This window comes from Salmo salar, chromosome ssa20 (genome assembly GCF_905237065.1).
Source record: "Salmo salar chromosome ssa20, Ssal_v3.1, whole genome shotgun sequence".
NCBI classification, from domain to species: domain Eukaryota; kingdom Metazoa; phylum Chordata; class Actinopteri; order Salmoniformes; family Salmonidae; genus Salmo; species Salmo salar.
In genome coordinates this window covers 27327645-27344299 of record NC_059461.1, presented here as the reverse complement: position 1 = coordinate 27344299, position 16655 = coordinate 27327645, and the positions used below count along the sequence as shown (strand labels likewise).

The 16655-nt window shown below is 41.3% G+C and overlaps 1 protein-coding gene across 1 annotated transcript; it reads left to right on the top strand.

The window, feature by feature from the left end:
- Window positions 1-778: 778 nt before the first annotated feature.
- LOC106580361 (arginine/serine-rich coiled-coil protein 2) lies at window positions 779-15985 on the top strand. Its single transcript, XM_014161311.2, has 10 exons — window positions 779-949; window positions 5881-6028; window positions 6271-6311; window positions 10494-10663; window positions 10774-10890; window positions 11061-11180; window positions 14442-14521; window positions 14617-14882; window positions 15101-15190; window positions 15286-15985. The coding sequence occupies exons 1-10, from the start codon at window positions 944-946 to the stop codon at window positions 15469-15471; spliced, it is 1224 nt and encodes a 407-aa protein (XP_014016786.2). The 5' UTR covers window positions 779-943; the 3' UTR covers window positions 15472-15985.
- The last annotated feature ends 670 nt before the right edge of the window (window positions 15986-16655 follow it).

Genomic DNA, 16655 nt, shown 5'->3' with positions numbered 1-16655 from the left:
GTGGCCACAGTCGTGGGTGAACAGGGAGTACAGGAGGGAACTAAGAACACACCCCTGTGGGGACCGTATGTTAAGGGTCAGCGGGGGGGGGGTCGAGCATGCCCCATCCACATCAACGGGGCAGCAGTTGAGCAGATAGACAGCTTCAAGTTCCTCGGTTACCAAATCACTAAAGATGGTCCAAACACACACGCACAGTCGTGAAGAACGTGCGACAGTGACTCTTCCCTCTCAGGATGTTGCCTACCATCACCACCTGGAGTCAGATCGTCAGGAAATCCAGGATCCAGTTGCAGAGGGAGGTGTTCAGATCCAGAGCCTTAAGCTTGGTGACGAGCTTGGAGGGGATAATGGTGATGAACAGCATTCTCACGTAGGTATTCCTTTTATCTAGGTGGGTGAGGGCCGTGTGGAGAGCAGGAATGATTGTGGTCATCATAAAATATGTGGGGATTACAGACGGGGACAAGGAGAGGTTGAAAATTACCATGAATATGCCTGCCAGGTGATTTGCACATGTGCTGAGATTGCGCCTTGGAATACTGTCAGGGCCCCATGCCTTGCTGGTGTTGACCTGATTAACTCCAATATAAAGTCGTTTTTCCAAGTGCGTCCACTTATATCAGTGCATTCGTAACAAACGAACCATTACGAAACTTATATTCTATAAAATAAGATTCATCCAGCAAATTAGCAATTATTGTTTGTTGACCAAATTCGACACTCTTATTGACCAACATACAAAAATTCCTCACTTCATGGGCTTATTGTCGTGGACAAATTTTGGTCGCAGTAAAACCTCTTACTCCGCCACTTCCGCTCTCTGTTGTAACAGAACGGCCTGGAAGTGGGAGGAATTTGCTGGAATACCGAACGAAGCTCAACGACAGCACAGAAAGAACAACTCACATTTATTTTTTTACGGGGGTTCTTTAAGTGACTCATGGCGGTAAGTGTTCACCAAATACATTACCATCGATTTCATATAATCATTTATGCTAGTTGTTTCTGTTTTAAAGATGTTTTGTTTAATCAAGATGGCGTCTTTGCCGTGGCAGCCATGTCGACAACCTAGCGAGTTAACGTCAGTAGCTAGTTGCAGTAGTAGTTGGTAGCTTTGTCGTTGATTTTGGAAATACATGGACATTCTACTTTATCGGATTATGTTAGTGTTAACTAGTTACCTAACTAGCTATGTAACTTAACGTTCGCTAGTTAACTATGTACCTTGAGTTGCGCAGTCGTTTGCAAACTAGCTAACGTCGTTAGGTAGCAAACGTTAGTGTGGGTGTTTTTACACTAGGTCCCTTTCAGCCAATGTTTGTGAACTCAGTGCGGTTATTTTAATTGTTTGTGCAGTGAGAACGTTCCAAATGAACCCCTCGAGTCCCCAAAACGATCTGAAACCATCTCGAGATGTGGTCTGAGTTCGGTTCGGTTCCCTTTTTTAGGGCAATGTAAACACTCAACGCCCTAGGTTCGCTTGTCGTTATTCCCGCACAACACACTAGATTACTGGAACACCGTTTCCCCTGCCATAGCCCCTCACATTGGTGCTAAAAAAGAGAGACAATTATGATGTGCAGGTTCGCGGAAAATGCGTGTGATGTTTTGAATATTTTTTTAGGGATTGTCAGCAATTCCCCAAAAATGTTAGAGTGCATAGCAATTCCAAAATGTGTCGAGTTTTTAGTTCAGATTATTTGTTTGCAATTTTGTGATCTAAAGGCTGAGAGCTTGGTAAAATGTTTTTGATTGTGGGGTTTGAATAGGAGACAACGTGTTTTAAGAATCACAACAGGGTACAAAATCTATTCTAGCTCTTAAAGGGCAGTAGTCTACATTGGGTGTTCAATTTAAAATTACAGCATGATTTAATCTGCAGTTATTCTTCTGCTATTTATTGTTACTAATAATATTTCATTTTATTAGCATCTTCTGATTACAATTATGTCTCACCATTTAACTAAATGCAATCTATTAGCTTCCAAAATGTAAGTAGGTACATTACCAAAAGTATGTGAACACCTGCTTGTCGAAAAGCTAATTCCAAAATCATGGGCATTAATATGGAGTTGGTCCCAACTTTTGCTTCTATAACAGCCTCCACTCTAATGGGAAGGCTTTCCACTATATGTTGGAATAATAATTATAATAATTATTTTAATCTTTATTTTAACAGGGAAACAGACTGAGACCTGGATCTCTTTTACGGCTGTGCCCTGTATAAACATGTTGACATGTACAGTTTTAGTCATACAGACAAGAACATTTCAAACATTCAAAACAAGGACACAATTCAACAGAAACATGTACAGTTTGTCATACAGACAATAACATTTCAAACATTCAAAACAAGGACACAATTCAACAGAAACAATCACAGACAACATCATATTGATCCTCCATAACATTTTTGAAATGGGCTGCGGGGACTTGCTTCCATTCAGCTACGGGCATTAGTGAGGTTGGGCATTGATGTTGGGCGATTAGGCCTGGCTCGCAGTCGGCGTTCCAATTCATCCCAAAGGTGTTCACTGATGTTATGATCAGGGCTCTGTGCAGGTCAGTCAAGTTCTTCTACACCATTTTTGTATGGACCTCGATTTGTGCACGGGGGCATTGTCATGCTGAAACAGGAAAGGACCTTCACCAAACTGTTGCCACAAAGTTAGAAGCACAGAATCGTCTGTAATGTCATTGTATGCTGTAGCATTAATTTCCCTTCCCTGGAACTAAGGGGCCTAGCCCGAACCATGGAAAACAGCCCATGGCCATTATTCCTCCTCCTCCCACACATTCTGATGGAAAGGCTTGTCCTGCACTTTGTAAAAACCCACTACATTGAGTAAATATTGGAAAAACATCTTGGTTCCTTTCTAATAGCAATGTGAATGCAAAGATGACTCGGACCACAAAATATGTGAACTGGCAAAAGAGCTGAGTCCTCACTCAAATTCAAGGGCAGTGTGAATACAAAGAGAACGGAGTTCTTTAGCCCTTTCTTTTACCTCAGAGTTCACTTTGAAGAGGACTAAGATCGATTATTTTAAAGAGGACTGACTATGTGAAAACACCCTTAAATAACTTAGCTAGCTAATGTTAGCAATTATGTTGATTTGCCATTTGCAGCCTCCATTTTTATCTAACCAGATGCCCATCAGGTACTTTAATAGGTGTTGGTTAGGTTGACTTAGTGCAAATGCCTGCATACCCAGTAGCTGTCCAGGAGGAGGGTTGGTAACTTTGGAGACAATTAGCTTACGTTAGCGATATAGCTACTACCAGCATTTTATGTTGGGCAATCTGAAGCAAATCAAAGTCAGTGTAAGGGCCCGATGAGTAACCTTGCCTGAGACCTGAAAACTAGTGTTGGACCTCCGAATTAATGTCTTTAGCTCAGTGGGATAACACAGCCAGTTGAGTCAAAGTTCATCTTCCCTAGAACGTAGTGGTGCCGGTCAGTGGTGAAAAAAGTACTCTATTCTCATACCTGAGTAAAAGTAAAGATGCCTTAATAGAAAATTACTCAAGTGAAGGTCACCCAGTAAAATACCACTTGACTAAAAGTATTTGATTTTTAAATATAATTAAGTATCAATAGTAAATGTAGTTGCTCAAATATATTTAATTATCAAAAGTAAAAGTACATATAATTAAAAATTCTTTATTAAGCAAACAAGACGGCACAATTTTTTTTTTAACGTACAGCCAGGGTCACACTCCAACACTCGGACATTATTTACAAGCAAAGCATTTGTGTTTAGTGAGTCTGCCAGATCAGAGGCAGTAGGGATGACCAGGGATGTTTTCTTCATAAGTGTGCGAATTGGACCATTTTCTGTCCTGTTAAGCATTCAAAATGTAACAAGTACTTTTGTGTCAGGGAAAATGAATAAAAAAATGAGTAAAAAGTAAATAATTTTCTTTAGGAATGTAGTTTAGTAAAAGTTGTCAAATATAAATAGTAAAGTACAGCTACCCCCCAAAAAAACAACTTAAGTAGTACTTTAAAGTAGGGATGCATGATATCAGTGAACATATCGGAATCGGCTGATATTAGCTAAAAATGCCAACATTGGTATCGGCCAATGTTAAGTTTAACGCCGATGTTAAAAACCGATGTCAAGCTACCGTGCATACCTATATAACGTATGTACATGACGTAATAACGTCATTTTTTGCGCTACAGGTGCAACACAGCATTCCTGACCTAGCCTACACAATGTCTGCTGTGTGGATCGAGCAGTCATTTGGAAGAGTAAGAAAATTTCAGCGAGACAACTCAAAGGCAAAGTCCATTAAAGCCAAGATAATGGAATTCATTGCCCTTGACAATCAACCGTTCTCTGTCGTGGGTGATGTTGGCTTTCGCCGACTGGTCGACCACCGGGACACACTGCCAAGTGCGCTATTTTTCAGATGTTGCCCTACCGGAGTTACACAGTAATAGCGTCACTGCTATTAGCTTCACGACATGCATACTAGGGAACGCCATTTGGGTCTTTGCGTGTATAAAAAAAATACAGTAGCGCTGTCAAAGCCTTACAAAAAAGTCAGCAAGCACCAGCCACGAACGATGTGTTTACAATACCGCGTTGGTAATAAAGCATCATTTGTTTGACCGCAACTTCTGGGGTAGCTAGCTTTAGCTTGGTACCTAGCCATCACCAATACAACCAGCCTGAAAACAATGACCATAGAAACTGCAGTCATTTTCATTATTCTTAGCAAGGTTGTAAGTATTGTTGTTCGCCTATTGAAATTGATCTTCAGTTCATGAAATAAATAGCTAGCCAGCTACCTAGCTGGCCAAGCTAACGTTATAAGCAGCCAGCTAGCTTTATCTGGCTACTGAGGCTCGACCGGACCGGGTTATGTGTTGTGAAGCTAGCCACAATAAGGATTAGGCACAATAGTGGAATTTGCAGTTAGCCTTCAAAATAAAAGTATGTCATTGACAGTGATGCAAATGAATACAAATAGTAGAATTATGCGATACTTTTATTTTGAAGGCTAACGCAAATTCCACTATTGTGCCTAATCCTTATTGTGGCTAGCTTCACATAGATGGGTCCAACCACCATTAATCAAATAAGAACTGTCTTACAAATTAGGGTTACTTTAGAAGATGACACCTAGCTATATAGTTAGCTAGGTAACTATATAGCTACTGAAACAGATTATGTCGTGTTATTTGGTGTGTATCTTTTTTGACACGCAAAGACCCAAACGGTGTTCCGTAGAAATCCTGGTTGAGAATGAAATGAACAACGAAACAGCACAGCAAGTGAAAGAAATCTGTTTTGATGATGTTTTACTGGTAATAGGGACTTACGTAAATGCCAACAAAATAACTTTTTAGTCAGTGTGGTGTGTGTGTGTGTGTGTGTGTGTAACCTTTAACTAGGCAAGTCAGTTAAGAACAAATTCTTATTTACAATGACGACCTACCCCAGCCAAACCCGGACGACGCTGGGCCAATTGTGTGCCACCCTATGGGACTCCCAATCACGGCCAGGTGTGATACAGCCTGGATTTGAACCAGGGACTGTAGTGACGCCTCTTGCACTGAGATGCAGTGCCTTAGATCACTGTGTGTGTGTGTTAACTGTTTAACTGTACTAGAATTCTTATAAGGCTGTGAAAATTTTGAATATTGGTTACTGGTATCGTTTTTTTTGGCAAGGAAAATATTGGATATCGGTATCGGCCAAATGTCATATCGGTGCATCACTACTTGAAAGTGTTTTTACTCAAGTACTTTACACCACTGGTCCTGGTTGGGATGCTGTTTTGTGCTGAAACATTGTCTTCCCGGAGTGCTGCTTAAAGAACAAATAAACCGTAAGGTTGATCAGTGTGTTTACTTTAATTTAGGCAAGTGATGCCGACTCGACCAACCTGCTACCCTTGATGGGCTCTCTTTACACGGACAGAAGAAAACACACTATGGAATCATCCAGAAGCTCCAATCACCATCCTTCACGATCGAGGTCACACTCCAGGGACCGAAAACGCAAATCAAGTGAGTTAAATGCACTAAATTTGATAACGCAGAATGATGTTTGTAGTTTTGGTAATACATTTTTGTTATGTTCACTTGGTAGGTCACATCCCAGAAACTGGTCATGTTATTTGGATTTGACATAAGCTTAGAGCAGCTGAACAGTCCAAAATAGTCAAGCACTACAGGTGACTCATCGGAGTCAGTCCTAATTTAATAGTGCAGTAGAATTGTCACTGTTCTCATCGTTTTTACTTTTACAGGTGACAAAAAGCACAGACGAAGTCGTAGCAGGAGCAAAGAGGTAACTAATCTTAGTTAATTTTAGTGAACTAAAAGTAGGCTGCAGTACTGTCACCATCTTGAATGTCAATAGTGTCTTTTTTGTTTTTGTTGACCATGGTAAGTACCAAACAACACTGTAGGCAATGAAACCTGAATCAAAGCTTAGTAAGAGACTTAATGGAATTACTTAAATGGAAAAACTGACATGTTTTAAAAAAAAAAAATATTTTGATGTCTCATTAATTTATCCTTGGTCACTTGAGTGTAGCCATAGTAGATGGTGAAGAATATATACAGTACCAGTCAAAAGTTTGGACACGTACTCATTCAAGGTTTTTTATTTTTATTATTTTCTACATTGTAGAATAATAGTGAAGACATCAAAACTGACATTTCACATGGAATCATGTAGTAACCAAAAAAGTGTTAAACAAATCAAAATATATTTGAGATTCTTAAAAGTAGCCACCTTTTGCCTTGATGACAGCTTTGCACACACTTTGCATTTTCTCAACCAGCTTCACCTGGAATGCTTTTCCAATAGTCTTGAAGGAGTTCCCAAATATGCTGATCACTTGTTGGCTGCTTTTCCTTCACTCTGTGGTCCAACTCATCCCACACCATCTCAATTGGGTAGAGGTCGGGTGATTGTGGAGGTCAGGTCATCTGATGCAGCACTCCAACCCTCATTCACACATGCGGAGATCATCCATTCACCTACTCTGCTTCTCACAAAGACACGGAGGTTGGAACCAAAAATTTCAAATTTGGACTCATCAGACCAAAGGACAGATTTCCACCAATCTAATGTCCATTGTTTGTTTTTCCTGGCCCAAGCAAGTCTTCTCTTATTATTGGTGTCCTTTAGTAGTGGTTTCTTTGCAGCAATTTGATCATGAAGGCCTGATTCACGCAGTCTCTGAACAGTTGATGTTGAGATGTGTTTGTTACTTTAACTCTGTAAAGCATTTATTTGGGCTGAATTCTGAGGTGCCGTTAACTTAACTCTAACTTATACTCTGCAGCAGAGGTAACTCTGGGTCTTCCTTTCCTTTGGGGCGGCAGGTAGCCTAGTGGTTAGAGCGTTGGGTCAGGAACCGGAAGTTTACAGGATCGAATCCCTGAGCTGACACGGTAAAAATCTGTCGTTCTGTCCCTGAACAAGGCAATTTACCCCACTGTTCCCCGGTAGGCCGTCATTGTAAATAAGAATTTGTTCTTAAAACTTCTTAGGGATAGGCGTCCCGTCAACGGGACAGTTGTAAATCATGCAGCGAAACAACAAATGTCGGTACATACAAGTGTCTAATATCGGCTGAAAGCTTAAATTCTTGTTAATATAACTGCAATGTCCAATTTACAGTAGCTATTACTGCGAAAAAATGCCATGCTATTGTTTGGGGAGAGCTCCTAACAACAAAACACTTTTTTTCACCGCGATAAGTTTGATAAATTCACCTCAAGGTGAAATGTGTACTTACATTCTGAAATCTTGTTCTGATTTATCATGAAGTGTTGTTTTGTTAGACAAAATAATTTCATATCCTAAAAAGGTCCATCTAGCATGCACGATCGATTTTGTATTTCCACTCGTTCAATTATCAAAGAAAGGAATGTGAAAATCTGACCCTAAATGTTGGTTCAACCAGTCAAATCACGTTCGTATGTATTCCTCAGAGATCCTAGAACGTAACCAGATTTCACTATCATTAGGGGTGTAGAAAATTCTATAGGACACCAAATTTGATCAGAGAGCGATGTCTAAATGGCACGCCGATGACGCGGGCGGTCTTCATTTGATCGACTATAACTTTGTCAAATAAGCATCAATCGGGGTCAAACAAAGCTAGCTAGATGGCCAATGAGCTGGGCTTCACGGGAGTATCCGGAAACCCTGTATCTGTCGTAAAATGTAACTGCTAACCTTGTGCGACAGCATGCCTTTTCCTTTTGTACAAAAATTATAAGAATATTCAGAGTTATGAAGTTATGAAAACTGGTTGTTTTGCAGATGTTGAACTTATAATATGGCTACTAATACTGGAAAAGCTGAATCAGTCCAAGTATACAGATTTGACAATATTCTTGCAGAAAAATGTAATATGAATGCAAATGTCTCCTTCACGATTTGCCCAAATGTACCTGGGTGACTTCACACTAAATGTCATGTAGTTCGCTCATACTTCAAGTTATCCGTCTGAAACTTTGCACATACACTGCTGCCATCTTGTGGACACCATCGGAATTACAACCAGAGTGATGGCTAAAACTGGGACCTTTCTGTTGCATTTCAAAGATCGTTGTATTTTCTTCTACCAGATCTATTATGTTATTCTCCTACATTCAATTCACATTTCCACAAACTTCAAAGTGTTTCCTTTCAAATGGTACCAAGAATATGCAAATCCTTGCTTCAGGGCCTGAGCTAGAGGAAGTTAGATTTGGGTATGTCATTTTAGGCAAAAATTTAAAAAAGGGGGGGTTATCCCTAAAGTTTAACTGGCTTGCCTAGTTAAGTAAAGGTTACATTTTAAAATAAAAATCCTGTGGTGGTCCTCATAAGCCAGTTTCATCATAGCGCTTGATGTTTTTTGCGACTGCACTTGAAGAAACTTTAAAAGTTTTAAATTTTCCAAATTGATTGACCGTGTCTTAAAGTAATGATGGACTGTCGTTTCTCTTTGCTTGTTTGAGCTGTTCTTGCCATAATATGGACTTGGTCTTTTACCAAATAGGGCTATCTTCTGAATACCCTCCTACCTTTTCACAACACAACTGATTGGCTCAAATGCATTAAGAAGGAAAGAAATTCCACAAATTAACTTTTAACAAGGCACACCTGTTAATTGAAATGCATTCCAGGTGACTATCTCATGAAGCTGGTTGAGAGAATGCCAAGAGTGTGCAAAGCTGTCATCAAAGAAAAGGGTGGCTACTTTGAAGAATCTCAAAAATATATTTTGAATTGTTTAACACTTTTGGTTACTTTTGTTGGTTACTACATGACTCTGTGTTATTTCATAGTTTTGATGTCGTCACTGTTATTCTACAATGTAGACAATAGTAAAAATAAAGAAAAACCCTTGAATGAGTAGGTGTGTCCAAATTTTGGACTGGTACTGTATATGAGATTATTTTTTTAAATAAATCCTGTGTGTAGATCACATGATAACATTTCTACAATAAATCATACTCAGCGTGCTAAAGCACGAAGAGACACTGAACTGAAGACGCTGCTGACATAGCAAAATTATATGCCTACTACTCGGACAGGTAACTATCAGCCATTCAAACTTATACTTGCCTCCTAGAAAATAATTGCAAATAAAGGAAATTAACATTAGCCTTTTCCTGGGTTCAATTGCCTATTACTGGGTTCAATTCAAGCTCAAGTCAAAGAAGTCTGCTGGCTGTAACCTTATTAATCCAAATTCATTCTGAGCCCACCATTAATCTTCCTGGCTGCATGCACTTGTAGATTGGGGAGGGAATAAAGTGCTGAACTAAAACGTATGTATTAAAGCTGTCTCAGAGGTGATGATCCACGATAATCTACATTGAGTTTTGGGTACTATATAAGGTGTTTAATTCATGTGCCTTCCATAATATGATTGAAACAAAACTAAGTATAAGTGGCTGTACTTGGTGCACTTGAGTAGGTGGTAGATTTGACAAAACCTACTTCAACTTGTCGCACGTATGCGTCTTGGTACATTGGGCATTTCATTATCAAATTTATCTCCAGCGTTTAAGGCACTGCATCTCAGTGCTTGAGGTGTCACTACAGACCCTGGTTCGATTTCAGGCTTTATTACAACCGGCCATGATTGTGCCCCACCCTATGGGACTCCCAATTGGCCCAGCGTCGTCTGGGTTTGGCTGGGGTAGGCCGCCATTGTAAATAAGAATTTGTTCTCAGCTGACTTGCCTTGTGGAAAAAACAACATTTAAACAAGCAGTTAAAGTGGACTGACAGTGTAGCTCCGTCAAGCTATTTACCCTTCTGACATATCCGGTCATGGTCGGTCATGTTGTAAAGAAATGTTTGGTTTCTGGTGATCAGTCTTTCTAAATATGAGGGGGATGTATGTCTGAAGTGAGCATGAGCTCTCAACATGCTTTGGTATCTTCTGTATCAAACAGTTGTACTAACTCTTTGTTGCACTATTTTCCTGAAAGAGACACCTTCTTCTTAAAACAGGCACAAAGGAGGGACTCTGAGAACCCACCAAAATCTCACAGCAAGCAGGATGATCAGCCGGAGCAGACTGAGAGGGGCAGGGAGAGACTTTCTGCAGAGAACGGGGAGGAGCGACACCGGCGCAAAGACAAGAAGGGACGGAGCCACTCCAGGTCACACTCATGCGACAGGTGGGTCTAGGCTGAGTGAGATGCTACATGATGTATTGAGATTGGTCACAGTAAACTGGGTAGAGTGAGTTGCATGTTTTCTTTTATAAAAATAAAACATGTATTTTTAGGCGTCATCGCAGCAGAAGTCGAGACAAACTGAGATCGCGTTCCCCTCGGGAGAAGAAGAAGAGGGCCAGGTCCCGGTCGGGCTCAAAGACCAAACACCGCCGCAGGAGCAAAAGCAGGTGCGTTTCGCTTGCTTCTCTCCCTACCATTTTCTGTGTCTTTAGTAACCACTCCTGTGTGCCTCAAATTTGCCACTCTTTGTCAGTTAGTAACCATGTCTCTTAAATTGTGTTCTGGGTGACTGAATGCATATCTTTCTGTGGATCTTGAAATGCTATAATGTCTCTAGGGAGCGGAAGAAGAAGGAGAAAGTGCACAGAAAAGAGAAGAGTCGTAGCAGGTCTGTGAGCCCCCAGGCTTTCCGGGGCAGAAACACTGCCATGGACGCACAAGAGGCCCTGGCCAGAAGGTACTGCAGCATCTTAGGGTGTTTTCACACTTGGTCCCTTCTGACAATTTTTGTCAAATCAGTGTGGTTTTGCTTAATATTTTGTGCAGTGTGATCACCCCAAAGGAACTCGTACCTCTCAAAAGAGCCCCCCCCGATTCAAACTGAACAGAGACCATCTCGAGAGTTGGTCTGAGTTCGGTTTGCTTGAATTCCGTGGCCCGGTTCCATTGTGAACACAAAGCTCCCTAGGTTCGCTTGTCAGTATTCCGGCACCACACTAGACTACTGCAACACCGTTTCCCCTGCCATAAACCCTCACATTGGTGCTAGAAAAGAGCTGGTGATGTGCAGCTTCACAGGAAAGTGTCCTGTTTTTGGATATTGATTAGCGATTGTCAAGAATGCACAGAAATTCCAAAATGTCTAGAATTTTTTTGTTCAGTTTATTTGTTTGCAATATGTGATCTATAGGCTAAGAGAGCTGTTTATTGATTGTGGGGTTTTAATAGTGTGAGAAGACAACCTATTTGGTGAGAATCGTAACATAGGGTACAAATCTATTCTAGCTCTTAACAGGGGCAGTAGTAAGATTTTAGGTAACATCATTATTTAGTCTGCAGTTATTCTCTTGCTATTTATTCTCTTACCAATAATATTTGCATGTTAAACCTTAGCCTACAACTTCCGCGGCCCCGTGGAAATGAAATTAACGTAATAGTAAGCTAGAGAGATGGTTTTTTTGCATGGTCTGTGTCTCAATCAACCGCTGATATCGCCCTTCCGCATCTGCGGTGAAAGGTGGCAGAGCTAGAGCGGTGTTTGTCAGACCATAAGACATTTCAAATCGGTCGTCTCACAAAAACGTATGTAGCGTCCGAACGGTTATGACCACTCTATTGAAAGATGAGACTCTCACGAACACAATGGCATTCATTTTGCTCTAGGATGCCCACAACCCTCATAAGACTTGTCTGAAGTCGGTACAGCCTCCTCTGCCAATATCTGTCTGTAGCATCCAAACTGTTTGGGCTACACACTAATATGACCCCTCTGCTAATATGACCCCTCTGACAGCCAAGACTCAAGAAAACACTGGTGTTCTCCGTTTAGCTCTAGGACACTCAAAAGACTCGTTTGATGGTCCCCGGTACCAGTTTACATAGGTATTCAGACCCTTTACTCAGTACTTTGTTCGGGCACCTTTGGCAGGAAATTACAGCCTCAAGTCGTTTTTGGTATGACACTACAAACTTGGCACACCTGTATTTGGCGTTTTCTCCTATTCTTCTCTGCAGATCCTCTCAAGCTCTGTCCGGTTGGATGGGTCTCTCCAGCGATTTTCAATCAGGTTTAAGTCCGGGCTCTGGCTGGGACATTCAGAGACTTGTCCCTGAAGCCACTCCTGTTTTGTCCTTTTGGAAGGTGAACCTTCGCCCCAGTCTGAGGTCCTGAGAGCTCTGGAGCAGGTTTTCGTCAAGGATCTCTCTGTACTTTGCTCCGTTCATCTTTACCTCGTTCCTGACTAGTATCCCAGTCCTTGCCGCTGAAAAACATTCCCACGGCATGATTCTGCCACCACCATGCTTCACCATAGGGATGGTGCCAGGTTTCCTCCAGACGTGAGATTGAACAAAAAGTTCAATCTTGGTTTCATCAGACCAGAGAATCTGGGTTCTCATGGTCTGGAAGTCCTTTAGGTGCCTTTTGGCAAACTCCAAGCGGGCTCTCATGTGCCTTTTACTGAGGAGTGGCTTCCTTCTGGCCACTCTACCATAAAGGCCTGATTGGTTGAGTGCTGCAGAGATGGGAGAACCTTCCAGAGGGACAACCATCTCCAGAGAGGAACTAGGGAACTCTGTCAGAGTAACCATCGGGATCTTGGTCACCTCCCTGACCCAGAATGATGGAGGCCACTGTTCTTGAGGACCTTCAATGCTGCAGACATTTTTTGCTATTCTTCCCCAGATCTGTGCCTGGACACAATCCTGTCTCGGAGCTTCACAGACAATTCCTTCGACCTCATGGCATGGTTTTTGCTCTGACATGCACTGTCAACTGTGGGACCTTAATTAGACAGGTGTTTGCTTTTCCAAATCATGTCCAATCAATTGAATTTACCACAGGTGGACTCCAATCAAGTTGTAGAAACATCTCAAGGATGATCAATTGAAACGGGATGGACCTGAGCTCAATTTTGAGTGTCATAGCAAAGGGTCTTAATACTTATGTAAATAAGATATCTCTTATACATTTGCAAAAATTTCTAAACCCGTTTACGTTTGTCATTATGGGCTATTGTGTGTAGATTGCTGAGGAACAGTTTAAAAAATCTATTTTAGAGTATGGCTGTAATGTAACAAAATGTCAAGGGGTCTGAATACTTTCTGAAGGCACTGTATGTGGAGATAGTGTAGTCCCTAAAATAGGGGATAAATACATGTAAAAAAAAAAAAAAACAATTGTAATTAAAAGTTTCCTGATCTTTATCTCAGATATAGGACAGACACTTCAGAACAAACTTCCTGTTGATATTCTTTTTTGACTGTTCCATGTAGTGAATCTGTTATTCAATGCGTTTATTGGCTAATAGCAGTAATGCCAAATACAATGTTTCATCCAATATTTTTTTAATTTTCCGTTACCTTTTTAAGGGGTCTTAAAATCTTAAATCAAATAGCTTAATGTTCCTTGGTATGATTGTCTTAAAACAATTCCCCCCCTCCCCCGGCTTAGACTCTAGACAGGGTTAATAGTATCTTCTAATTACAATTGTCTCATATTTTAACTAAATGCAGTCTATTAGCTTCCAAAATGTAAGTGGGTATATCTTAGCTGTCCGACAACACATTCTGATTTGAATGGCTTGAGTATATTGAGTGAATGTTGGAAAAAGATCTTGGTTCCTTTCTAAACAAAGCAATGTTGGAACATTGCTGCGGGGACTTTCTTCCATTCAGCCACAAGCATTAGTGAGGTCGGGCATTGATGTTGGGCGATTAGGCCTGGTTAGCAGTCAGCGTTCCAATTCATCCCAAAGGTGTTTACTGGGGTTATGGTCAGGGCTCTGTGCAGGTCAGTCAAGTTCTTCCACACCGTTTTTGTATGGACTGGGATCGATTATTTTAATGACTATATGTGAAAACACCCTTAAAGGAACTGTTGGGCTCATGATTTGTTTCTTGAGTATCTCTATTTGGTAGTGGACAATCTATCATTCTGCTCCCGAAGCCTAGCTGACAAATATGAACGCCCTTCACTGTCTTTTCTCTATATCTCCAGGTTGGAAAGGGCAAAGAAACTGCAAGAGCAGAAAGAAAAGGAGATGTTGGAGAAACAGCAGCATCAGGAGGTACCTGCAGGTGAGACACTTCTCGGCTATCAATTGCACCTAATTCAAAGTGAGTTAAACTGATCACTAACCTCTTAATTTTTTAAAATGTTGTATTGTTTTTAGTGCCAGCCCCCCTGCTGTCTGACACAGTAGTTGCTGCTGCAGCTGCTACCCACCCTGTCCTCAACGTGGCAGCTCTCCTGGCCTCTGGGACACAGGTCACGCCCCAGATCGCCATGGCAGCGCAGATGGCAGCCCTACAAGCCAAAACCTTAGCAGAGACTGGCATTGCTGTGCCCAGCTATTACAATCCCTCGGCTGTCAACCCCCTGAAGTTTGCCGAGCAGGAGAAGAAAAGGAAGAAGCTCTGGCAGGGAAAGAAGGAAGGGGTAAGATTTTATTTTTGAATTCCTTGTACGCAATACAGAAAATGTAGTGCATTAAGTCTACGCTGTTTATTATCTGATGGGGACTGTGCTTTGTTATGTCCGGAATGTACAACTAGTGACTTAATGAAAAGAAAACGTTAAGGGAAAAAATGCAACTCCACTCATGGTGGCTCGATTGTTGCAAATTACTAATACATTCAAATTGTTTGGTTTTGAAGGACAAGTCCCAGACAGCTGAGTTGTGGGAGAAGCTGAACTTTGGAAATAAGGACCAAAATGTTAAATTTCGTAAACTGATGGGCATCAAAGTATGTATAACTGAGTCCTTTTTTTTTCTCATTTGAGTGTGTACCATGTTGTGCAGAGCCTTGTATTTCTAACACTTTGATGTCTGTCCTGTCAGGGGGAAGAGGAAGGTGAGGCCTCAAAGCCACTCAACGACGAAGGCCTGAAGACCCTGCAGCAGCAGGAGGAGATGTTCCATAACCTTGACGTTCAGTATGAGATGGCTAGGTCCCAGACCCACACTCAGAGAGGCATGGGACTAGGCTTCGGCTCTTCATTCTCACGGGGCATGGACGCGATCTAATTTCAAACCATGCACTGGCTTGCTCTTGCTTTCTTCCTCATAGGTCTCTCCTCATAGCTAGCACTCAAGCTTGCATGGATGTTGTTGCATTGGATCTGTAAATTATTTAGAAACGATCTCACATCTTGGAACATTCCCATGTAAATAGATACTGAGTGTTAAGAAATCTGTACATCTTTTCAGAATGATGCAATAGTTTGAGTGATGCTGGCTAGATTTACACTTCTGTTAGAAATGTGATTGCATATTGTTTTTTACTCAAATTGTATACATTTTTAATGGTAGATCAAGTGAAATAATTCTGTTTACATATATTTACCAAGAGTCTTTACAAATGGCTTCAGATCATAATCTCAAAGTAGCCATTATATCATCTTTCCGTTTCCTTTCTACTGAATGGAAATGTAAGAGTGGATCATACTACTAAGATGTCTAACAGGCAGCCGATGGTTTCATGGAAGGAGTGAACAAGTGTGTTACAAATGTCCTTGAAATAAAAGTCCCTTTGTGTTGAGAAGTGGTCCTTGGTGTTTGTTTTGGCCATGAATGCTTTATACACAGCTACAAAAAACAATTGTGGGTGTAGCAAACACGTATTTCCGAATGGCTTTTTGCTGAGAGAGGATGCGTACAGCATTGACTTAGTACCCATGACTGCATGGACAAGCACGCCTCCAACTCAATCATCAAGTTTGCAGACGACACAACAGTAGTAGGCTTGATTACCAACAATGAGACGCCTCTCTGTAGGCTGAGGGCTCTGGGAGTGTGGTGCCAGGAAAAACCTCTCACTCAATGTCAACAAAACAAAGGAGATGATTGTGGACTTCAGGAAACAGCAGAGGGAGCACCCCCCCCTATCCACATCGATAGGAGGTGGAAAGCTTCAAGTTCCTCAGCATACACATCACTGACAAACTGAAATGGTCCACCCACACAGACAGCGTGGTGTAGAAGGCGCAACAATGCAACGACAACACTACAGAATCCACTACAACAGTGTATTACAGACTACTGAGTTGGAACTGACTGGTCTTTTCATAGCCTACATGATCTTGTTTTCCTGTGTTACTCAATGGAAGAGGTTGACATGTGGAATCATTTAATCTGGAATGGAATATTATCAATTACTTAACTGTCAGAATCAGACCCCACTTAGACTTGTTTTCATTATGAAAACTATG